Here is a 26,040-nt window from a genome sequence, read left to right as displayed (position 1 = left end):
ATATATATATATATATATAGAAACATAAATTGGTTTTAGTGTTTTCTCTACCATTTTTAGCCCTACCGCGTTTTTTTTATACACACACACGCACACGCACACACACAACAACAACAAACCGGATGCGTGAGATGAAGCTGTTTTTACACATCAAGGTAATTCACTTGTTCTTCGCTAAAGTTTCAAATCATTTTATTGTTATTGCGCAACCTTGTCCCTATTTCACTTGTTGCTGAGTAACGTACCTTAACATCCCATGGTCTCTTGAACGTAGCGTAGCTGTAGCAAGCTCCCTCGTAGTAACTAGCTGGGCTCCGTGCTGCAGAGCGGCGATGGCTAGTTGTTTAAGCCGCTACAGCCCTCCGTGTAGGGGGGGGTGTCCTTGTGCCTTGTCTGTGCTTTTAGCCTAGCTTATAATGGTACCTGCGTAATGCTTCAAATGCTCCGTGTAGACGAACCCCGACAGCTGTATTTTTTTGCTCTTTGCGCTTGAGCCGGGTTTGTGTAAAACCCCGCGATGGATTAGGACAGGCAGATTGAAACAAGGGGGGGGGGGTGGGGGGTGCCTAGCCTACCGTTACCTGCTGTAATCGTGAAAGCTAAATACCAGAAGCATTTGGGCGTGGCGCTGTGGTTGCGTGGGCGACTTTTGTTTTTCTTCCTTTCGTTTTTTTCCCTTTTCGGTTCTTTTCAGTTGTTTTTTTCTTTTGTTTAACTCTGTAATCTGATGGGGATTTTTAAACGCTCGAATACAGCTACTTCACTCGAAACATAATCGATACTTTTGAAAAAAAATCACAATTGGAAAAAACTACTTGAAAAATACAAAATACACAACAACAGTACTCAATACAGTACTGTGAATAAATGTATTTTGTTACTTTCCACCTCTGGTAGCTGCAGGAAGCCAGTGCGAGACCACAAACTAAGTCATTATTTATATATTGTTTTTTTAGTTTTTTGGGGCATTTTCTGCCTTTTCATTTGCAGCTGAAGACATGAAAGGGGGAATGACATGCCGCAAAGGGTCGCAGGTGGGAGTCGAACCAGGACTAGACCTCTATACCTAGACTCTCCCTGCTCTACCGACTGAGCTATCCGGGCGCCCTGATGTATTGTTTTATTGTTGATGTCGTCTTCTCGTCTTCTCGCGCAGACCTTCCAGAACCCCGAGTATGTCGGCAGCCTGGTTCCCACCTACGTCATCCTGTTCCTGATGGGCGTCTGGGCGTTCTACTCGGCCGGCGGCTCCCTCAGGAACCTCAAACTCTGCATCACCTGCAAGGACAGGGACTTCCTGCTCGCCAACCACCGGCCCAGATAACGCAGCACGCCCGGGCGGTGTGCGAGACTCTCTATCCAAAGATCACCGAGATCAGACACACACGCACACACACACACACACACACACACACCAAACACAGCAAAGAAGCAGTGCTAGCCTCCTGTTCATCTGCTGTTTCACTTAAGAGGCATTTCATCATCTTAAATCTAGAAAAAAAACCACAACATAAAAGTAAAAGCAGTGGAAGTTCCTTAAAGGAAAAGGTACAGAAACGATGATTTAGATCACGGGTGTCAAACTCAACTTCACTGAGGGCCACACTGGAAAATAAGAATCACATCAAGGGCCAGACATGTTTAGTTTGTTGATATGCTTTTATTTAATCAAAAAAGTGAAATATCTTTGACTGTATTATTGCATATGTCACGTAGCCTTCTCACTTACAGTTTGGTCGACATAAAGTCCTAAAGAAGTCAGGAAAGTTTCTCAGCCATCATAGAAAAAAGCACCCAAGACATTTGAAAAAGTTACAAAAACGTCAAAAAATATGACAACAACATCAGAAAAAGCGACAAAAACTAGGTGGGCCAAAATGTGTTGTGAACCTAAATTGATATGGGGCCGGATCATAATCTGCAAGGGGCCGGATTTGGCCCGCGGACCTTGAGTTTGACACATGTGATTTAGATTGTTTGTATGACGAGGTGATATCGCTACATCTGATATCTGGCTGATTGTGGTCCCCGGTTGAGTTGGCGTCACTCTTTACATTCTGTACATACTCCGATGTTTTCCTCTTTTCTGACGGCTCTCTTCCTTTCAAATGACGTGTCAAATCTTTCAAAGGGTGGGTTTATTGTTTGTGAACAAAACTCTTTGTGTAAATATTTATGCATTTTTAATTCCCTGATGTGTAGATGGTGAGAAGTTTTAACCTCTTTTCATGATGCGATATCTTTAGTCTGTAAGAGCTTGCCTTTGATTTGAAATGAAAAGAAAAGTGAATGAATGATCTGCAGAAGCCGAGACGGGACACGCGGACTGGTGGTTATTATTATTTTAATCCCAGTTGTCTTGAGGTCACGGCTTAATCACTACTGTTGGACATTAAAGGTCCCATGGCATGAAAATTTCACTTTATGAGTTTTTTTTTATTAACATTAATGAGTTTTAAAGGCAAAATGCACAAACATTTCATTTAATCAAATTCCGTTTGCGTGGTTGTGGTCATAATTTCTTCTCTTGTTTTCTCAAACATATCACAAGTTTTGTCCCACAGGAATTAGACAATTTTAATTGGTACCCACAGCAGCCGTCGGCAACCTGAGAGAAAAAAAAAAATCTTTAAAGGTGCTATGAGTTCCTGCATGGTTTAAACATGATTTCATTTTTTTTCTCAAATCGTATGCGTCCCTACCTGATCTGCTAGCCGCCTGCCCCCTGACTACACCGTGAAAAAGCCCGGTCTCGGGATACAACACGGGTGCACCCCCCCCCCGACTCGTTTCCTGGTTCTCCTTCATAGACCACGTGAAATCAGGGAGAGGGTTAACTCCTCCTGATACAGATTTCTCACCTTGGTGTCAGAAAGCACAGCGCAGACACTTTTTCTCTCACTATGACTCTAGAGTTGCTGCTCGCTCCGAAGCTAATCGCGGTCACTCTCTCACTTTTCCCTCGCTCTGACACACACACACACACGCACGCACGCACGCACGCACGCACGCACGCACGCACGCACGCCACGCACTCAAGCCGCCGCACTCACGCCGGCGCCCCCCCCCCCCGGCCCGCCGGGCCCCCCCCCCCCCCCCCCACACACAAGCATTAACATCAGGCCACTGACTTAGGCTACGGCCAAAGCTGTACATGGAGCCTCCGCACGACCATAAAACACCATTAGTCATGTCAGTTACTGAAACATTGGGGGAGGGGCGAACTTGCTCTGTGAATGGGACCATGCAGGAACTCATGGTGCACCTTTAATATCGTTAAGTACCGAGATACTAAAGTCCTTATCTGAAGTTAACTGGAGTCAAATAAAACCTCTCAGCTTCTATATAGTACAGCAGGCTCATGTACTCTATTTCTCACTCTTCTGTGTACACAAACCTACTATTCTAAATTCATAAATACGTCCATGAACAGGTGGAAGTGTTGGTTCTGGGATCTGTGTCGTGTTGGTGGCCACCTCTACAGGTTAGAGGTGGCGTGGGGGTGGGGGAGTCGATACAGCACACAATAATAAAATCAATTTTTAGATGACCCAAAAGAGAAATGTAAAGACTTCCTTTGGGGGGAAAAAAAATGTAATAAAGGGCAATATATCACAGAATGTCACAATATGTTTAAAATCACAATATATACATCATGTCATGACAAAAGTATTGTGATATGTTATCGTGGAGCCTCTGGTGATTTCCCCATCCATATTAACATGCTAAACATCAGCATGTTATGTCGATATTAGCGTTATGGGCTTTGAGTACAGCCTCACAGAGCAGCTATAGCTGGTATTGTAAAGAGTCTGACGCCAAGTGCTGCGATCGCGTTGGAGAAGTGAGGAAGTAAAGAGATAAAATAACATCAGATGGACAGTTTTCTTCATCTGCTTCCACAGCCGTCTAATTTCATACAGAAACACTCAGAATCTACAGGAAACAATCAGTCACGTTATGGGACGCTTTAATGAGTCTGCAGGGCACAAAGGAGGCGCCAGGTGTGTTTGTGTGTGTGCGTGCCTGCGTGCGTGTGTGTGTGTGTGTGTGTGTGTGTCCTTCAGGAGGTTGTCACATCCATAAAGACAAGCAGCTGTAGGGCAGGAGTGTGTTAGATTTAAGAGACTAATCACACTAACAAATTTCGAAATGTTTTTTTTATTGTTGCTTCTTGAAAAACACCTCTCTCTCTGTCTCTCTCTCTCTCTCTCTCTCTCTCTCTCTCTCTCTCTCTCCTGGTCCTCTTTCCATTTATGAAAGCAGACACCCCCTGGCTGGGCGACACAAAGCCTGTTGGGGTCTCTGAGGGCTCCAGTCAGTCAAAGGCCCTTTTTTTACCCGGACAGCAGGCAGACAGGCCGACGAAGGAAGCGTTTCCTCTGCTGAAAATCACAATTTCACATGCTAATACCCATCTGAGCAGCTGGTGACACTGGGGTCACCGTGGCAACATTGAAGGTGTGTGTTTCCTGTCGGGTGGTAGGAGCTTGTGTGTTCAGGTTCAGATCAGGTCGCCGCAACAGGAGGCCGTCCCACACAAAAGGGGGTCACGTTGAAACAGCCTGTTTTCTGAGAAATGTTCCCTTAAATATTTGAACCCTAAAGGCCCCATTTTTAAATACTGGATTTAATAAACAACACATAAACTGGGACTAAATAGATATTTTGAAATAGGTTTTTTACTGAACAAATTCCAAATACAGTCCTTGGGCATGAAGATGAAAATGATATTTTAGCTTTCAGGTGGCAGTAGAGGGAAAAGTCAGACGATTAACTACAATTAAGTCTTTTTTTTTTTAATATTCCTAGTTCAAATCTGTCTTTTTTTTCCTGCATTGTAGATTTGTTTTGTTTTTTATTCCGCTCAATTTCATTTCTAATGTGATGCAAATGCACCGTGGATGCAGTACTTGATTTATCTATACGGTCACAGCAACTTGGAGCCAAAATCCACGTAACAATGCCTTAAAATAAGAGGTGTAATGTCCGTGTGTGATGAAAATGAAGCAAAACTAAAAGCAGGTATACTGTAAAGTTGTATGGGGAAGTAATGCATCAGACAATTAAAAGGTACAGGGTGACTCCAGGGTGACACTGTTTGCTTAAGACTTAATACATTTTTACAAATTATCATTTAATTGAGTAAAAAAATTCTGCTCAGGAATAAGATACAGTTCATCAGGTACCTTACCTTACCTATTTTCTTTTTCATGTTGCATGACTATTTCCATTCCCCCCACAGCTGCTGTGATGCTCCACTGACTGAGGACCACAAAGGGGCACTGTTCACATGGCTCTTGTTCTCTGGAAATCCAGTTCTGGTGTCTGCTAGTGCTTTAAACACAACTCTGGGTGTATGTGTTGTGATAGTAAATTGTATTAACGGGCAGAAACTCAAGGACACCTTACATGCACACATAGTAAAAGATAAAAACAGATGCACAACAATCAAACTCTATTACATTACGTTGTACTGAGGCTTTTATCCAAAGGGACTTATAATTACAGTAACGGGATAAAGTGTTTCAGTACTCTGCTGACACACAACAAACTGCTTGTTGAATTTAAAACATGAAAAGGAAATCATTTCCAACAATTTAAACGGCATTTTATAGTCTTTTTTTAATGTATATAGTACATCAGAGATCACGTGCCCTTGGAGCTTCACTATGGGTGATGTGTCTTGCTCAGGGACACGTTGGTTGATGCTGTGGGAATCGAACCTGGATCTCCCCACGCCAAAGGCATGTGTCACATCTACTGCGGATTTATCCCCCCTCCCTGTTTGAAGAGGTAGGTTTTCAATGTGGGATGTGCGTAATGGGAATGTGCGTAATTTCCACAGGGGACACACCTGGTGGATGCAAGGCTTCTCACTGGGTTTGGTGTTCTATTAGTTATGTTTGATATATGTTTAATTTAATTGTGAATCATGTCAAATGAAACTGAAAGTGTTTTTTGATTTGATTTCGTTTAGATCATCCCCGCTCCCATTGTGGCTCCCCCGGCCCGGCCCGGCCCGGCCCGGCCCGGCGCGGCCCCGCCCAGCTGCGCGCTCACCTGCGCATATTTTATGCTAATGAGCAGGTGCAGCGGTTCTTGAGGCGCGCGGCGGGTCGCTCGGGGATGATCCGGATGGAGCAGCGCAGGGAGCAGCGGGAGTCCAGCCGGAGGGTTTTCACCAGGTGATGCTGTCCAAACCCGACTGACTGCGGATCCGCGAAACACGAATGGATCCCTATTTAAGACGGAGCTGGAGAAGGCTTTTTCGCTTCATATCTTTGTATTTTATCCTAATTTATCAAGGTGAGTCACCCAGACACGCGACTCTGAGCTACGGGTGTACAGCACATGCGATGGAGTGGGATTTCTGAGTGAAAGGGGAACATACAGAACAATGTCCCCCCCCCCCCAAGTTCTTGTTATGAGAGTGAAATAATAAATTAGGAAATGAAATTGACTTCCCACGTGTGCTTTATCTAGCAGCACAGTGTCCAAATCTGGATTAACTGTTCACTTTAGTTCAGTTGATTTCATATCACATCTTATTGGAGTCACAGTGTCTTTCTCAATTATTAATTATTTTATTTAACTATATTTATTTTCCTTTGATTTCAGCGCATCTGTCCTGGGGTGTTGAGAGAGTGAACCTCTCTAACTGGAAGGAATTTAATAAGTGAGTTATACAGTATATTTATATTTTCTTGACATTTTTTTAGTTTGGTGCATTATAGCATATATAGGCCACAGTATACATTTACAGTATACATTGTATTTATATAACTTCATTTCCAATATACATTTTTGTTGGTATTATGTGTTTTATACCCATAATTTATACTAAATTAAATAAAAATAAAATATCCAAAGCATGTCATTGTTGGAGATATAGAGCTGAAATCATTGGCCAATTCATCAATTAGTCGATGACAGAACATTAAATGGAAACTTTTGATAATAAATTCCTTGTTAAAGTGATTTTTTTAGATGGCAAAATTTGCAGGAATCCATTGGTTGTTTGCTTCGCAAATGGGATTTTTGCGTTTTTTAGTCCTCTATAAAAGTGAAAGAAGACTTGATTTTTTTTATTTTTTATTTATTTGAGTCTCTTCTGGTAGTATACTGAATATCATCTCACTAAATATGACTAAATATGTGAACTTGGGGTTTGCGAGGAGCATTTTTCCCAAACCTTTGCCATTTTATAGACCAACCAACCGATCAATGAATTGACTGAGAAACCGATGCACAGAACAAATTGACTGGTTGCAGGCGGCCCTTTGTCAGTAGTATTTTGTGGAGCAGGCTGTGTTTGTTTGTTTGATTGATTGGTAGTTTTTTCTTCTTCTTCTTTTTCCTTGGGGTTGTTTGGGTTTTTTGGTGGTTTGATTGGTTCCCGGTTGGTGGTGGGTTTGTGGTGTCGGGGGGAAAGCCGCAGCGGGAACAAACCTCTCCTTGTTCTTTCTGTCCCAGCAGCGGGAGCAGCAGGATAAAGCAGCAGAAATGGGACACCGCTTCCCAGGGAGGGCAGGTAGGCAGCCGCATTGATCACTGATGCTGATGGAGCTGCTTCAGGCGGCAAACACGCAGCTGGAGATCACCGAAAAATCTGCAACGCTCACACCAAAACACAAGAGAAGACGAGAACACACCGTCACCTTGAAAGGCTTTTTATCCCAATCATTACACACACAGAGCTCCAGAATAAACTGCCAATATGTTCTCTACGTGCTTACAGATGTAGATTCACAGACATTTTATCCATAGGATTTTACAATTTAAGTATACTGCACACAAGGATGTAAACACTAGATATATATATATATATATATATATATATATATATGTATATTTTAATGTATGTGGGATGATCTAGTTATTCATTTTCAATTCAATTCAATTTTATTTATAGTATCAATTCATAACAAGAATTATTTCGAGACACTTTACAGATAAAGTAGGTCTAGACCACACTCTATAATTTACAAGGACCCAACAGGTCTAGTAGTTTCCTCCAGAGCAAGCAACAGTGTTATAAATTCCAATTGTCAGCATTTTTGTATCATGGATTTAAAAAAAAGTAGCAGCCATAATTTTAAAGTCTACTCCAAATTGATTTGAATTCAATACCAAAAATGTCTTTTTTTGGTGGTTTTATTGTGGTATTTTAGAGTGATTTTCATTGTAAGAGCTCGCGCTGGTTGAGTCCAAACGGCCAAACAAAAATACACGTTAAGTGTCTTTAAAACACACGTATTTCTGGACAAAGGACAGTGCAAAGTACACGTCAGATCAGGCTGACACTGAAGAGGACACGTAAAGAGATGAACTGTGTTGTTCCCTACTGATGCGCACTTCAGCACGTTAAACTTTAAATATGGAACTGCTCCCACGATGGCGTTTGATACTCAGAAACAGACATGTTCGGGGGTCCCAGCAGGAATATACAGTAGCCGGTCTGTTGTCTCACTCTTTTGCTATCGGAGCCTCCATCAGCCTGAATGTGGTCGCTGCTTTTGTCCGCTTCCCTTTGGCTCAGAGAGGCTGAGAATCCGGTCCAAACCATGGGGGGGGGGGGGGGGGGGGTGGGGGGGGGGGGGGGGGGTGGGGGGGGTGGGTGGGTTGGGGGGGGGGGGGGGGGGGGGGGGGGTTGGGAGTAAACTAACAAAGCAATTAGTAGCACAGGTCACAGGTTTAGAGGCTTATCTATCTTTAAGACAGATAGATATATGATGGATGGATGGGATAGATGGATGGATGGATGGATGGATGGATGGATGGATGGTAGATAGTATATAGATTAGATAGATAGATAGATAGATATGGATGGATGGATAGGTAGGTAGATAGATAGATAGATAGATAGATGATAGATAATGATGGATGGATGGATGGATGTGGATAGGTAGAAGTAGATAGTAGATAGATGATAGATAGATAGATAATAGATACAGATAGATGGATGGATGGATGGGTAGGAGATGGATGGATGGATGGATGGATAGATGATAGATGATAGATAGATAGATAGATAGATAGATAGATCAGATGAGATAGAATAGATAGATGATGGATGGATGGATGGATGGATGGGTAGGTGATAGATAGATAGATAGTACAGATAGATAGATAGATAGATGATGGATGGATGGTGGAATGGGTATGGAGATGGAGTAGTGATTGGTGAGGTAGATGGTGGAGGATAGATAGATAGATAGATAGATAGATAATAGAATGGATGGATAATAGATAGATAGATAGATAGATAGATAGATGGATGATAGATGATATGATAGATGATAGATAGTAGATAGATCGATAGATAGATATATGGATGGATGGGTTAGGTGGATGGATAGATAGATAGTAGATAGATAGATAGATAGATAGCTAAGTGATGGATATAGATAGATAGATAGATAGATAGATAGATAGATAGATAGATAGATAGATAGATGGATAGTTACTCTGTATTTGTGTTTGACCTGCTCACTATCAATATCAGAATCAGAATCAGAAACACTTTATTGATCCCCTGTGTTGCAGTTGCACAAATACTACAAATATCAGCGTAGAAATAGAAGAAATATAAGGAGTGTGGATAAGTACGGTATTTACACAGTTAAAGGAATGTTATTATACGTTATTTACATAATTAACATAATTAAGGAATTGCAATGGTGAAAGGTAGCCTAATAATAATAATAATAATAATAATTGTAGTAGTTGAGTATTGCACACATGTCAGGCCAGTGTAATTGCAATATCTTCTGATACTAATCAGTGATAAATAATTCATCGTTACACACCCCTCATGCCCCCCCCACCTTTCACTCTTTGTTCGTGCTCTTTCAGATGAAAGCCTTAGTTTGAGAGCTCAGGTATCCATTGAGGCTCTAAGCGTAGAAATGTTTGACTCATGGTTTCTGAATGCCAGTATTTACTTTTTAAACCTAAGCTGCTGTGTATGTTCTGTTCAATATCTGACCGCCAAGATCTGATCATTTTAACGCTAAAATATGATCATGTTAACGCCAAAATATTTCAGATATTCAGTGTTTCCCCCCTTAGTTTTATTCCGAGGCATCTTTCAAAATCTAATCTTTTTTTTTTCAGAAGCTCTGCATGGAAAACGAAGGGAGAATTCACATTTCAGTTTTAGCAAAGTACTTGATTAACTTCCGCTCGCTGCATATCTCACACAACTAAAAAATCATCCAACATGGGGAAACACAAGGGTGGGGGGGAGAGAGTGGGATGGGAAAGCTTGGGTGGAAGTCACAGAGGAGTCGTTAATGAAGGGTGGATGACAGCTCTTTTCTCTCAAGTCTCTTCTTTTCCCAGCCTGAGCTCTATCCTCACCAGTCCGGACCCCGGTTTGGCAACATCCAGCCTAATGCTGGGAGGAATTTGTGCCCCCAACAAACCATAGAATTGTAAAAGCTTTGGGTGTCTTACATTTTAATCAAATCTTTATTAATCCGTCACCCGAGAGCTGAGCTTGTTTTTTTTGGGATTTGCTTGATTTTATATTAAACTCTTGGAATTAATTAAAAGAATCAGACTACGTTGCAAGGACAAAGGTGGAAATGGGGCGCTTGATTTCTTTGCCAAACAGTGCCAAGGTCCAATATGAAAATGATCAGATTTTAATATATTTGGTTGGAAGCGGGTCTGAAACATTGTTAAGTAGGATCGGGTTATGGCTGAATGACTGAATGGTTGCAACTGTTGCATGAAATACTTGTTGATACAGTTTATCTCGTTAAAGGACCTCCAGCCAGCAGCTGCTGCGTTAGAAACCAACACGTCTTCCTCCAGTCGATCCCTGGTCCGCCGGACCGCTGCGTCCAACCTGGCGTCCTCAAGCAGGGAGAGCACACCAACCTTCTCATGGAGCCTCAGCTCTGACCAATCAGCTGCAACCACATCCCCATCCAGCCAATCACCAACCACCACAACACAAACCAGCCAATCACCAACCAGCACAGCATCAGCCAGCGAACCACCAACCACCACAACACAAACCAGCCAACCACCAACCACCACAACACAAACCAGCCAATCACCAACCAGCACAGCATCAGCCAGCGAACCACCAACCACCACAACCCAAACCAGCCAATCACCAACCAGCACAGCATCAGCCAGCAACCACCAACCACCACAACCCAAACCAGCCAATCACCAACCAGTACAACACAAACCAGCCAATCACCAACCAGCACAGCATCAGCCAGCGAACCACCAACCACCACAACACAAACCAGCCAACCACCAACCAGCCAACACAACCAGCCATCACCACCAGCACGCATCAGCCAGCGACCACCAACCCCCACAACCCAAACCAGCCAATCACCAACCAGCCAGCATCAGCCGCAAACACCACCAAACCACCACACCCAAACCACCAATCCCCAACCATACAACCAAACCACCATCACCCACCTACAAGCATCCCAGCGAACCACCACCAGTACAGCATCAACCAGCGAACCACCACCCACCCAACCCACACCACCATCCCAACCACCACAACGCATCAGCCAGCCAACCACCACCACCAACAACACAAACCAGCCATCACCAACCAGTACAACCAAACCACAATCCACCCAGTACAGCATCAGCCAGCACCACCAACCACCACAACCAACACCCCATCACCAACCAGCACGCATCAGCCAGTCGACCACCACCCACCACAACACCAACCGCAATCACCAACCAGCACAATCAGCACAACCACCAACCACCACAACACACACCAGCCAATCACCAACCAGCACAACATCAGCCAGCAAATCATCAGGCAGCACAACCCAAACCAGCCAATCACTAACGAGCACAGCATCAGCCAGCGAATCATCAGGCAGCCCAACGCAAACCAGCCAATTACTAACAAGCACAGCATCAGCCAGCAAACCACCAACCACCACAACCCAAACCAGCCAATCACAAACCAGCACAACATCAGCTAGCAAATCATCAGGCAGCACAATACAAAGCAGCCAATCACCAACAAAAACAGCACCAGTAGGAAAATCTTTAGGCAGTACAACAAAAGTCAGCCCAACACCAACAAAGAAGACACAACCAAGCCAGTCACCAACCAGCAAAGCAAAATCCAGCCAATCACCAACCAACACAGTGACAGCCAGCCAATCACCAGGCATTAGTGCACCAGCCAAGACCTTATCTGACCATTCACCAGGCAGTACTACCAAACCTAGCCAATCATTATCCAGCCAAACACCACTGAGCCAATCAACAAATGGCTCAAAAACATCAAACCAATCATCACTCACCGCAACGTCTTCCAACCAATCACCAACCCTTTTGATAGCAGCTAATCAATCCATAAACAGCTCGGAAACATCACAGCACACATCATCCAGCTTAACATCACTCAACCAATCCCTGACCAGCTCAGTACCATCAAACCAATCACCAGGAACCACAGTCAGCGGAGAAGAGCGTCCACTTAACATTTCACAGCTCGCCAGGCAGGCAAAGGAAGCCCTGAGGTCATCGATTCGTAGGATTCAAGGTACGTTTAACAGAGTTCATGGTGTGGTGAAGCCATGACCAGCCCTACTCTGCCTCTGATTGGCTTACCCTGACATTCTTACCCTAATGCTACCCAATCCCACTCCTCTGGCCCAAACCTAACCAACTTAACCAACGCAACCAACGAAGGCAACACGTACTAGCCAATCAGAGGCAGAGTAGGCAGGTCATGTATTCTCCATAGGATTCGTAATTTAGCGCCCACTTCAGATTTGTGGGTAGGAGGTACTGTCCCTTATGAGACTAGTATTTGAGGATTTTTAAACCCTGCACATGCGGCTTTAACAGAATAGTTTGACAATTTGAGAAACACGCTTATTCGCTTTCTTGCTGGGAGTTAGATGTAGGTAGAGAAACCACTCTCATGTCTGTGGAGCTATTAGCTTAGCTTAATTTAAAGACTAAAAACCAGGTCCAAAGATGGAAACATATACATGTCTAAAGCCGTTTAATTAGTTAAATCTGATTACCAACTGAAATGTAAAAAATAACAATAAAAAAACTACTGCTGGTCACCAAGAAACACTTCCTTAGTTATGCTAAGCTAAGCTAATAGCCAGCTCCAGACCTAGCGCACAGACATGAGAGTGGTCTCTCATCTAGCAAAATGGCAAAATGGCAAAGAAATAGTTAATTGTTGATCTGAGAAATGATTCTCCACCAGTCTAACAATATGAAACCCACCCACCAAGCCAAGAGACCTTCACATCTTGACTTGTCAACACGACACATAAGCGGCACACTACTACCTGCATTAGCATCGCATATTTGGCATGAATTGTGTTGCAGAATCATGTCATTGTAACGTAATGGGTGATTGGACGGCACTAAACAGTACCAGGTGGAAGAGTCCTGTATAGGACCTTGTGTGGGACGCGGCTGGCTGAACAGACAGCTGTAAGCCCACCGAGCAGATGGTGTTACTGCAGGAGTTTGGTGTTTGGTGTTTGGTGGTGCGTTCAGTGACCGGAACATTTGTTGGGGGCCCCGCAACTCCATATGAGTGCTGACAGATGGCGACTTCTACTTAAAGCCAATGCAGAGACTTATAGTTTGTCGTCCGTTTCCGTGGTTATACGGAGACAATTTTGCGGTGGGTGACAGGAAAGAAACATACAGTATTTTAGTATATAGTATTAGTTTTAGTTAGTTAGTCTTTTATTGTTTTTTGTAAAAATGTTACAAAGTCAGGTAAGATTGATGTCAGGTAAGATTCAGGTGAAATTTGAAGTGAAACACCTTGAATAGGGAAAAAAAATTCATTGGTGAGACATCACTGTTCTGAGTTAGATAAGCAGCCCCCCCCCACCCACACACACACACATACACACACACACTTTATTACACACCCCTAGCTTATTATACAATAACCAGGTATTATGTTGTTTTATTGTTGCTATCTTTTTTCTTATCTTGTTTTTGCCTTATTGCTGCTGCTTTGCACTGAAAACTTACCAAACGTAATTTCGGTGTTTGCTTCCAAAGACAACAAAGTGTATTTTGTGTAAATGTTGGTTTTCTTTGAGCAGAGCCGTGTGTGTTTCCGTGCCTGAACGGAGGACAGTGCGTGCAGCCGGAGTCCTGCGACTGCAGCTTGTATCAGGCCACCGGACACAGGTGTCAGACAGGTAAACCCTCTTTAAATGAGAAAAACAATCATCATCAACCATTATAACATTTATAAGAACTACAGAATTAAGGCTTATTTTCCCAACATTAAATGGTGATGATTAAACTCTTATAATGATTCAACTCCTCAATAAACAATTATTTACTAATAAGTCTTTTTAATTTATTTTATTTTGGCGTACTGCAAATATGAAGAATGTGTGTGGTTTGTGCAAAACACATTTAGCTTTTTAGGACTTATAATGAGGCCAAATTTAAAAATAAAAAAGCAGAGTTGTTCATTCAGATTGTTCCTTTAAACTAAAGACATTCTGATTATTAATACAAAATATAAACACAATAATAAGTAATGATATATTATCACAGATTAAGCTACACAGCAGTGTATAGAGTAATTCAAATGATTACAACAAGTGATGAACACATCCACTTACATAATGTATATTATTCTAAAAATGGGCCATTGTGCATAATGAGTACTTTTACTTTTGGTACTCTAAGTATATTTTGATGCTAATACTTTTGTACTTTCATTCAAGTAAGATTTTGAATTCTTGACCTTTTTTTATTTATACACTGTGGTTTTGCTACTTTAACTTTACCCTTGTGTTGTCCTCGGGTCAAATTGACCCGTTTCAAAGTGTTTTATATCAGAAATATGTTGTTCAGGTAAAATTATGATTACTTTCATTGAATTTTTTTGGTGTTTTAGTTAATTTTATAGCATTTGAACTATTTTTTTTAACGGTTTCAAAACAGTATGGGGACTAAACTTTGACATCTACCCATCTGAGATCCACTCAACATCCTCTGATCTTAACTGCTAGTCAAGATAATTCATAAATTCTGCCTTTTTAACTAAAAACGTATGTATAGTTTGATATAAATGAGATTTGTTGACCATGAATTCCAAGAATAAGTGTAAAATCTATTATCATACCAGTTCAGGTTATTAAAAGAAAAGCGCCAAAAGCTGGATAAAGTGACAAATAAATCAGAAAAAGCGACAAAAACATTAGAAAAGCCCAAAAAAATGTAATTTTCAATTTTGATTATGGTTAACAGGAAGAAAACACAAGGGTTAAATAAGAGATCGGAGTCCTTCCATCACAGCTTAACTACAAACGTATATTTCACACTATAAATATCTCATTCTTATTAAAAAAATAAATGATTTTGGTCGATCTAAAGTCATATTTTTTGTGCAAAAGGACACAACTACCGGCAGGGTGCGATGCTTCCATCTGTTTCCAATACAAGTCGACTTCATTATAATATTAAAAAAAATGTTAGTCTTGTTTCAAGACACTGAGAACAATTGGCAGAAAAAGCTTTATTAATTAATATTTCTGCTTTAATATTTAAAGCTTTTTAGCACGTCTTCTATGAATTAATGAAGCATTTTGAAAGATGCGTGTAACTAAATGATTTGTTAAGACACATCCATTAATTTAAGTGACAAGACTCCTGTGTGTAAGTCAATGAGATTTCAGACTGAAGGTGAAGGGTATAATCATCTCTTTTGTCCCCCTAACCATCCGCCCAGTTCCGAATCCCGGCTTTGAACGGGAGATGACGTGTCGGACGTGGGGCCAGTACAACTTCGAGACCTTCGACGGCCTCTACTACCATTTCCCCGGCCGATGCACGTACACTCTGCTGAAGGACTGTGAGGAAACCACCCAGGCCAGCATCGTCGTCCAGGTTAGTTCAGACTGAGTCTCTCGTTGCCAGACCTTCCTCCACAGCACCGCAAAGGAGGGTCTGACTAGTCCACACAGCATTCTGGGATGGGAGAAAAAACATGCTCTGGTTTATTGGCATTTCTTTAAACCAATCACAATCATCTTGGGTCGGGGCTAAGCGCTGGACGGAGATACAGCGCCTCTGCAAAATAGCCTCTGGAAGGAAGTTGTTTTGGTGGAACGTGTACGTTAAAAAGTAGTTTTAGACGTACAATAGAAAACTCTGATTGGACAGATAGCGAGGTAGGGTCTGGATTTACCCTGCAGAGATCTTAGGACCAGGTAACCATAGTCCTCAGATTGGAAAGATAGTCTAGTAGCTGTCTGGATTACCCTGCAGAGATCTGAGGACCAGGTAACCATAGTCCTCAGATTGGACAGATAGTCTAGCTAGCGTCTGGATTCACCTGCAGAGATGTGAGGACACGGTAACCATAGTCCTCAATTGGACAGATAGTCTAGCTAGCTGTCTGGATTTACCCTGCAAGAGATGAGGACCAGGTAACCATAGTCCTCAGTTGGACAGGTAGTCTAGCTAGAGGTGGATTACCCTGCAGAGATCTGAGGACCAGGTAACCATAGTCCTCAGATTGGAAAGATATCTAGCTGGCTGTCTGGATTTCCCTGCAGAGAATGAGGACAGGTAACCATAGTCCTCAGATTGGACAGATAGTCTAGCTGGCTGTATGGATTCACCCTGCAGAGATCTGAGGACCAGGTAACCATAGTCCTCATGAATCCAACACAAAGGCCGAAACAAAGGAAGCCCAAGGCAACGGATATCCGGCCTAAATGAGCAAAATCTGTTGGAGTTTCCGGGGGTACCTGAACAATCCCAAATGCAAAACGTCCTCGATATAGACAGATCAGACTCAACAGAACAAAGTAAATCCTCCAGACGAGAAGCTGCCCAGAAGGTTCCGGTTCGATGCCTGCTCCAGTGGAGGAAAGGTGGACTCTGTGGCGTCCTGCTCTAAAACACACTCTGACTCCTGCGAGGTTCAGGCTCAGCCCGAGGAGAAGATTTTCTCTGAAGATTAGTGAAAGCTATCTGGTTATTAGAGTCAATTACCATTAAATGCTGCAATTATCCACTATGCCTTGAAAGCATCTGCAACAGACCGGGACTTTGTTCCCTTGAAAAGACAGCAGATACTTTATATGTGTGTGTATGGGAAAACCAAACCGAACAGGGAACATGTAAAGATCCAAATTAGGATTATTGATCATACATTAATACTGGTGTTTTTGATAAGCAGCATCCCATGAATGAAATGCAATGCTGCAAAGCCAACAAGAAGAACATGTTAGAAGGAGATGAGATGACATTTCCTTTAACAAAACCCACACTTAGCTCGAGAATGCGTGTTACTTTCAGGGTCAAGTTTCAGCGTTCAAACCAGTCTTTTAGGGAGAGCTGGGGCTTAAATGTGTTGTTGTTTCTTCATTTGTGCTGCACTGTAAATGGTTTATTATCTACTGGGCTATGTGAGGTCTAAAGAAAGTCTTCACAGACATGGCATGTTCAAAATCCAACTCTCCGTCAACAAAACAATCAGTCAGTTAAAAGGTTTTCAAACGATAAACCTGGCATTGTTCTACATTTTTCAACAGATCGAATGAAAATAGGGAAAACTATTTTCAGGTCCTGGACAGTTGTTTTAAAGCTAGGTACTAACAAAATGCTATTTGTGAGCTTTTTAAAAAATCTATAACGATCAAATTATCTGAAGGCAAAAACAATTCTGTTCAGCCGCTTACTGTCAAATTTCAGATGTCAGAGTATATTTGAATGCAACAATTACGAAGAGCAGGGACTATTTTACCTGTGGTAAAATAACTTATATATACACATATATATAAATAAAAGTATACATACATATAAACAGTTCAGGCCAAAGGTTTGGAACCACCTTGTCAATCAATGCGTTGACCAAGAAGGAAAACGCATTGACTGAGAAGGTGCGTTCAAACTTTTAGGTTTTTCCACATAGGTAAAATAGTCCCTGCTCTTCATAATTGTTGCATTCAAGTATGCTCTGACATCTGAAATTTGACAGTAAGCGGCTGAACATGAGAGAGAGATGTGTAACAGGGGCTTTGATACCATAGTAATATATATATATATATATATATATATATATATATATATATATATATATATATATATATATATATATATATATATATATATATATATATATATATATATATATATATATACATGCCATACAAAGTTGCAACACATACCACCAAGAGCATGGCAATCAATACACACTATACAGTTGCAATACACAGTACGCACATAAAACACTTACAGAATGTTAAACTCAAAATGCACATGTGCATGCAGTATGCATGGCTTAATAAAGAAAACATTTAAAGTGATTAAATTGAATTAGGCTGTTCAATTTCAACAGAAACTGCAGGCTGTTCCATTTACATGGGGAATAATATTCAAACGCAGATTTGCCTAATTCTGTCCTAAGAAATGGAATATTTACCACCAAGGCGTCACTAGTGCGAGTGCCATAGTGATACAAATTGAAATTCAGCAAGCTAGTTAAATATACAGGCAGTTTTTAAGCAAGGCTTTGTAGATAAATAGAAGGCAGTATTGGTCGTCTCCGAGAACCAAGGAAGTCCAGCCTATATTTTGATAAAGGAGACAGTGGTGGGTACTAAATCTACAGATATGAATCTTAGGGCAGAGTGATAAACTGCATCATGTGTCTTCCATGCACATATGTCACTTACTATGAAGGATATTACTTCATTTAAGTCTTTGCAAAGTAATCTTCATGATGTACTGAAATGAATCTGCATTAACTCTTAAAATGTGAAATGCATATCATTATTATTATTGTTATGATATTATTGCTACGTTGCATCTTGCTGTTTGCAGGTCCACAATGACCCGGGCTGCAGCTCGGCGCCCTACAGCTGCCAACGATCTGTCAGCCTCTTCCTCCCGTGGGACGGGGAGGTCCGCCTGCACGCCACCAACGTGACCTTCAAGGGCCAAAGGTCAGCAGTGTAGCACAAGACACAACTGAACATCTTCATATACCAAATACATATTTATGTTTCTAGTTACACTTTCTCTGTTTTAGGAATATACAGTACAGTACAAAAGTTTGAACACACCTTCTCATTCAATGCGTTTCCTTTTTTTCATGACTATTTACATTGTAGATTCTCACTGAAGGCATCAAAACTATGAATGAACACGTGTGGAATTATGTACTTAACAAAAAAGGGTGAAATAACATGTCTTATGTTCTAGTTACTTTAAAGTACCCCCCCCCGCCCCTTTGCTTTTTTGATAGTGCTACAATCCCTTGGTGTTCTCTCAATGAGCTCCATGAGGTAGTCCCTGAAATGGTTTTCTCTTCACAGGTGGGCCTTGTCAGGGTTCATTAGTGGAATTTCTTGCCTTATTGATGGAGTTGGGACCATCAGTTGTGTTGTGCAGAAGTCAGGTTGATACACAGCCGACAGCTTATTGGACGACTGGTAGAATTCATATTATGGCAAGAACCAATCAGCTAAGAGAAGAGAAACGACTGACCTTCATTACTTTAAGAAATGAAGGTCAGTCGGTCCGGAAAATTGCGAAAACTTTGAATGTGTCCCCAAGTGCAGTTGCAATTTGCTGGAAACTTTTTAGGATGACGTGCTTTCAGTTATTTCACCCTTTTTTGTTAAGTACATAATTCCACACGTGTTCATTCATAGTTTTGATGCCTTCAGTGAGAATCTACAATGTAAATAGTCATGAAAAAAAGGAAACGCATTGAATGAGAAGGTGTGTCCAAACTTTTGGCCTGTACTGTGTGTATATATATATATATATATATATATATATATATATATATGGACCAAGACCCAAAACTTGATGTATTGGTACCATCTGGGTGGGCAAATTCTAGTTGTGATTTTTAGATTGCTATATATCCCTAGACTACATTTTGATGATTTGATGATGAACAATCAACCTTTATAATGATCTTAGTTGCCTGAGGTTTAAGATTGCATCACTTTAAATATGATATTGGCAGTTTGTGTGTTTTTTGTAAATTATGCAAAGGTGCTAATAGGGGAAAATAACAAAATGTCCCAAAAATATGAAAAGCTGCTCCTGTAGAAAGTCTATAATATATTGATTTACTCAGATTGACCCTATAAACTATAACTATAAAAAAATAAACTATAAAAATGTGTAATTTATTATATAATACTGTTATTACTGCTATATTTTGTACAACTATCTATCTCTGTACACTCATCCATCTCTGCTCCTAGCTTTGCTGTTGCAAACTGCAATTTCCCCACTGTGGGACATATAAAGTTTTTTCTTACCTTATCTTATCTTAGCTTAGCTTAGCTTATCTTAGCTTAGCTTATCTTAGCTTAACTTATCTTATCTTAGCTTAGCTTAGCTTATTTTAGCTTATCTTATCTTATCTTAGCTTAACTTATCTTATCTTAGCTTAACTTATCTTATCTTTGCTTAGCTTAGCTTATCTTAGCTTAGCTTATCTTATCTTAGCTTAACTTATCTTAGCTTAACTTATCTTAGCTTAACTTATCTTATCTTAGCTTATCTTAGCTTAGCTTAACTTATCCTATCTTATCTTAGCTTAGCTTAGCTTATCTTAGCTCATTTTATCTTAGCTTATTTTATCTTAGCTTATCTTATCTTAGCTTATCTTATCTTATCTTAGCTTATCTTAGCTTAGCTTATCTTATTTTAGCTTATTTTAGCTTAGGTTATTTTAGCTTAGCTTATTTTATCTTATCTTATCTTATCTTACCTTATCTTACCGTATCTTATCTTATCTTATGTTATTGGTAAAGTTTGCCCACTCAGATGGTATATCTGATATCTGGTCTGGCCCGTGGACTAATATCTGGATTATTTATTAATTATTTGTTTTAGTTTGTCTAAGGCTGCTTGCCCCTTATATTCTTCATTTGACACGAAAAAAAGTGTATTTATATGTTTTGATGTTATATTTTGTATGTAGAAATCTGTAGAAAGATTAACGCTGTGTATCAGTCTGTGTCATGTAGAAGGGAGGTCTGATTTCGTGGTGTGTTCACTGTCTCCGTCTTTAGTTTGCAGCTGCCCAATCACATCCACGACCTGCAGCTGGAGCAGATCTCTCAGTACGTCCTGGTGACGCAGCAGCACGGCTTCACGCTGGCCTGGGAGGGGCGCAGCGGCTCCGTCTACATCAAACTCAGCCCCGAGTTTGTGGGCCGCACCTGCGGCCTGTGTGGGAACTTCAACGCGGACGTCCAGGACGACCCGAGGACCAGTTATGGTACAATCATTTTGGGCTTTAAGCGGTTATTTACAGTCCAGATGGCAGGGTTAAAATTGGGCTAAATTTAGCTCATTACAGCATTTTCCACATCCAGTGTTCTTACGTATTCAGATATTTTACTTCAGTACATTTAATGTCCTTTAATGTATTTAATGCAGAAAATGTACTTATAGTATTTAAAGTATAAAAATGTCCCCAGTGACAGTTTTCAAAGTTTTTTTTTAACACAGTACAGAAAAAACATCAAGCAAATCTTTACAAAAAGATGAAAAAAAAACGAAATGAAAGATGATAAATACAGTCAATTAAATCAATGAAAAAAATGCCAAAATGGGCCAACAAGTCTTTAGTTATAGTATGCCAGATTTTCCATGTAACATATGAGGCCAATTTGCTATCAATACATCAATACTTAGATATACCATATGTTTTTCTTCATTTTTCCATGTATTTGTCCCACCTGTCAGTACTTCTATAAGACATCTGCTCATTAGAGGATACTTTACCAACTTGAGTACTTTAGTCCTAAAACCTTTCTACCCACCATGATGCAAGTTAATAACCAAATGGACGCAGTACACTGGGCAATGTATGCAAAAATATTAAAGTAACTCAAGCTGTCAGATACATGTAGTCGAGTAATAAAAATTATATTTACCTCGGATGTGTAGGGGAGTAAAAGTAAAAAGAGGCATGAAAAGAAAACATTCAAGTTGTGTAAAAGTACCTCAAATTTTTTTAAGTACAGGGCTGGAGTAAATGTACTAAGTTGCATTCCAGCCCTGTAAATGACTATATTTCAATACACCATTAGAACCTCCTCCCTATTGAAATATAGCAAGGTATTAACTCTGAAGGGGGGAGGGCAAACTTTTGCAGACGCCATTTTTTTGTTTTTTGGTTTGAAAGTGTAAATGATGAAATAAAATCTAACTTTTTGTGACATATTATACAAATGTCTAATATGTCATTTGATCTTTTCTTGGCTTCTTTATGCACATTAATACACATTTTTACCTGGGGGGCCCAAACATTCGAACCGCACTGTATACTGTATATATATAAATATATATACATTTATTATTTCTGTCTTTCCCAGGCTTGCTGACTCATGAAATAGAAATGTTCGGGAATAGCTGGGTGGAGACGGAGCCACACGAGGCCCGATGTCCCATGGTGCTCTCTGGCTTCTCTTCACCCTGTGCTGCAGTCGAAGCTAGTGTCCTGCTGGTGAGATGTCCAATAAAAGGTGTAGGCTTCCCTGCTCTAGACAAATGTTTATGCTTATATGTTCTGAGTGTGTTTTGTGGTTGCAGAAATTGGAGGAGGTGTGTGCTATGCTGCTGGATCCGCCATTTCAGAGCTGCCACGACTTTGTCAGCCCGCTGTCCTACATGGCCAGCTGCTCCAACGACCTCTGCATGTAAGTGGACCAGATTCAGATCGGATTCAGATCATTTGTCCTGATGGTGGCCCTTGATGAAATGTCAGGGTGTCATGGAAATCCTGAGGTTTATTATTTTGCTGTATACCAGCAAGTTTCATTGGAAATAAGCTCTTTGTTTTTGAGATATTGTGATGAGTTCAAGTGTCCAAAATGGAAATGATTCAACCTCCGGGGAGCATGAATGTGTTCTTGACATATTTCTTCTGTACAATTGTAATTGGCATTAGAGGATCAGAGATCAGGGGTCAACCAAAACAGTTCTGGAACCATGGACACCCATGCAAGCAGTAGTGTCCTTGGATTGAATTGTGGCCAAAACGACATACAACACCTTGTGCGACTCATTTGTTTGCGTTTAGTTCTTAAAGCAGATGAGAGAGCATTTCACTTCATGTGAACTCAGCTGGAAATCTGAGTCAGACAGAGCCAGTGCTGCACCATGTGGAGATGTCCTGATCCAGCACCCTATACTGGGAAACTGGAGGGACATTTACAGATAGAGGCAACATGTATTCAGTAGTGCAAGAAGCTGTACACTGGAGGCATGTCATTCATTTGTCTTGCAGTAATTCCAGCAGAATGAATGATACTCATACTTCTCGGGCCACCCACATACTGTATTTATAAATCCTAAGGTTATTTTAATCACACGTTTTCAATTTATTGACTATTTCTGCATTTCATTTTTATCGTCAGTTGAGTTATCTACGTGTACGACAATTTCCATGTTAGTTTTTAAAGCCTCTTGGTGTAAGATTTGAACATTTCTGACTTTAGTGCCTCAAGCAGTACTTAAAATAAGTAAAATGCACCATGGGGAGACAGCTTTGTGCACTACCCTGGGATCGGGACTGGGGACATTGGCTCGGAGCAGCATAGCCCACACCCATTTTTATTAGGATTGTCTTATTTATATCTTTTTTGGCATAAAGTTTTGTATAATCACATAACATTTTTTTACAGAAGGACTTTAATAACCAATGTAACATAAATAACAGTCTGCAGTTATTAAGGTGCATTTTGAGATTTCTTGGATTTTTACATTAGTGTCCACTTTTTGTTACTGTCTGGTTTAAAATGATCCCACTCAGCTTCCTCAGTTGTGTCTTTTGGTTGTTCACGTCTGATCCTCCTTTTGTGAGTAACATCAGCCATGGAAGTCTGTTACTGTTAACTCATAGTAATGTGGATCAGAGACTGGAGATAAAGACAAAACTGTTTACCAAGTACAGACACAAATCCCAAAAGTACCTTATGCGATGATTGATACCGCCACAACAAACTGCAGCTATACTGCAGCTTCCAATTTAAAGCCTACTTGGACATTTTACTGATTAATTAACTGTGAGAGAGACACAGCTGCTGGGGAGTTATTTGTTTGAGCTGCACACAGTCTAATCAGTTAAGCGTACCTGGCTCCTGTGGCCACACCTCTCCTGGCTCCTTTCTAAGAGTCCTTCTCTGTCTGTTTCTGTGTTGAAGGTCGGGTCCCAGCGGGGATGTGGTATGCCAGGTGTTGAGCGAGTACGCCCGGGCCTGTGCCCACGCTGACCACCCACTGCACGACTGGAGGCAGCACATTCCTCAGTGTGGTACGTTTGTTTTTTCCAGGTGTTTTTAACTGTGTGTCACTGAGGGTTGCAAAAACTGCATTTTTCTTTGGTGACTGCGGTGAACCTTTTTGTAGGTTGATGGTGTGCTGATCAGGAAGTTCAGTTTGGCTGGGCTAAGCTTAGCTTACATTGTTACATGTTTAATCTCTTTAATGTAAAGAAATTGTCAATATTTTATCACCTTTCCCACTGAAAAACTGATGTAGACTACATTAGCTAGCTAAAGAAAAATCAGCTAAAGCTGTTGAAGGTAGCTAGCTAGTGGAACAGAGGCTATGAAAAGGCAGAGCACATAGCTAACATAAAACTGGAAAACCCCCAAATTTTTACATGTAGGCTTAAAATCCAGACCCAAAGCCGAAAGCATTAAGGGTCTGGCACCGAGTAATGAAGGTCGGCCATCTAGAGGGACGGCACAACACAGTGCATTGGAAAATCTCACTGCACGCAATTGCGACCAATCACAACAACACACGGGGTGACGTATGCAGAGCCCCGTACGCTAAGCTACCAGTGGAGCTAACTGGTAGATTAGACCGTTGTCATCTGTTCACCTTGCCTCTGGCCCCGCCTATATCAGATACATCGATGTGATTGGTGCAGCTCAGCTGGTGCAGCATTACTCAATGCCACTGTAACTCGCTGAGCAAATTCAAATTCTGCTCTCCCATGAACCCAGGATTTCCAGGGTAACATTTTAGTCCATTCAATGTAAAAAAAAAATATATAATTACTGCCCACTACAATAATTTATATCGGCAAGATACGTGTAGATAACTTACAAACGTTAGCTAAAGAACCGTTGATTAACTGCAGCAGTGTTAAATTACAAACGGGGCTTAAAATCAAACTGAAAAAACATACATTTTAACATTTATATTCTGCGTACAATTGCCAAAATGTAATCCCATCCCATGTTTTCAGGTATTTCAGTGGTAGAAACCCATTTAAATCATTTTAGAAATCAGATGTTTGCATTGTCGTTTGCTAAGGAACCGTTAACTTGCCAAAGTCAACTGCAGCAGAAAGAAGGTAGCTAGTGGAAAAATTTTTATTCAACTGTAAAACCCGTTTTAACTGGGCTGTAGGTTGTGGTGTTATCTCCAGACACTGCAGGTGACCTGTTAAAGCTGCCCTCTGCTTGTCCGCTGCATGGACAACCCCTAGCCTTTTCAGTGGAAAGTTTTTGACATATTTGTTGTGTTTCATTTTTTCGACCAGCGAAGCAATGTCCCCTTGGTCTGCAGTACAGGGAATGCATCAGCTGCTGCCCGGCGTCCTGCAACCTGGAGCGGACATGCATCGACAGCAAGCTGGCATGCCTGGACGGATGCTACTGTCCTGATGGTGAGGTTTTATTCAGTATATATTATCTATCTTCCAGGGTCTCCCTTAGAGATAGGGAGAGAAGCTCAGTCATCCGAGAGGAGCTCGGAGTAGAGCCGCTGCTCCTTCACGTCAAAAGGAGCCAGTTGAGGTGGTTCGGGCATCTGGTGAGGATGCCTCCTGGGCGCCTCCCTAGGGAGGTGTTCCAGGCACGTCCAGCTGGGAGGAGACCTCGGGGAAGACCCAGGACTAGGTGGAGAGATTATATCTCCAACCTGGCATAGGAACGCCTCGGGATCCCCCAGTCGGATCTGGTTGAAGGGGCTCGGGAAAGGGAAGTTTGGGGTCCCCTACTGGAGCTGCTGCCCCCG

General features: G+C 41.3%; 3 protein-coding genes across 3 annotated transcripts in view; all 3 read left to right on the top strand.

Annotated features, from left to right (window-relative positions):
• Positions 1-2,614, top strand: part of aph1b (APH1B gamma secretase subunit) — a 10,749-nt gene extending 8,135 nt beyond the window's left edge. Inside the window, exon 5 of the mRNA XM_032520676.1 lies at positions 1,117-2,614. Within this exon, the coding sequence (XP_032376567.1) occupies positions 1,117-1,324 (208 nt within the window). The 3' untranslated portion in view covers positions 1,325-2,614. The remainder of the gene's footprint in view (positions 1-1,116) is intronic.
• Positions 1-8,070, top strand: part of LOC116691078 (troponin I, fast skeletal muscle) — a 24,356-nt gene extending 16,286 nt beyond the window's left edge. Inside the window, exons 7-8 of the mRNA XM_032518414.1 lie at positions 6,592-6,606; positions 8,056-8,070. The gene's annotated coding sequence lies outside the window, so the exon portion shown is untranslated. The remainder of the gene's footprint in view (positions 1-6,591; positions 6,607-8,055) is intronic.
• A 7,707-nt stretch (positions 8,071-15,777) lies between these two features.
• The window catches only part of otog (otogelin), a 143,549-nt gene continuing 133,286 nt past the window's right edge, over positions 15,778-26,040 (top strand). Inside the window, exons 1-8 of the mRNA XM_032520661.1 lie at positions 15,778-15,909; positions 16,812-16,949; positions 18,856-18,977; positions 21,072-21,280; positions 22,383-22,513; positions 22,600-22,706; positions 24,213-24,322; positions 25,565-25,690. Of these exons, the coding sequence (XP_032376552.1) occupies positions 15,778-15,909; positions 16,812-16,949; positions 18,856-18,977; positions 21,072-21,280; positions 22,383-22,513; positions 22,600-22,706; positions 24,213-24,322; positions 25,565-25,690 (1,075 nt within the window). The remainder of the gene's footprint in view (positions 15,910-16,811; positions 16,950-18,855; positions 18,978-21,071; positions 21,281-22,382; positions 22,514-22,599; positions 22,707-24,212; positions 24,323-25,564; positions 25,691-26,040) is intronic.

The sequence above is a fragment of the Etheostoma spectabile genome, chromosome 1, assembly GCF_008692095.1.
Source record: "Etheostoma spectabile isolate EspeVRDwgs_2016 chromosome 1, UIUC_Espe_1.0, whole genome shotgun sequence".
Classification (NCBI taxonomy): domain Eukaryota; kingdom Metazoa; phylum Chordata; class Actinopteri; order Perciformes; family Percidae; genus Etheostoma; species Etheostoma spectabile.
The sequence above is the reverse complement of the archived record's forward strand: the minus strand, read 5'-3'. Positions and strand labels throughout refer to the sequence as shown.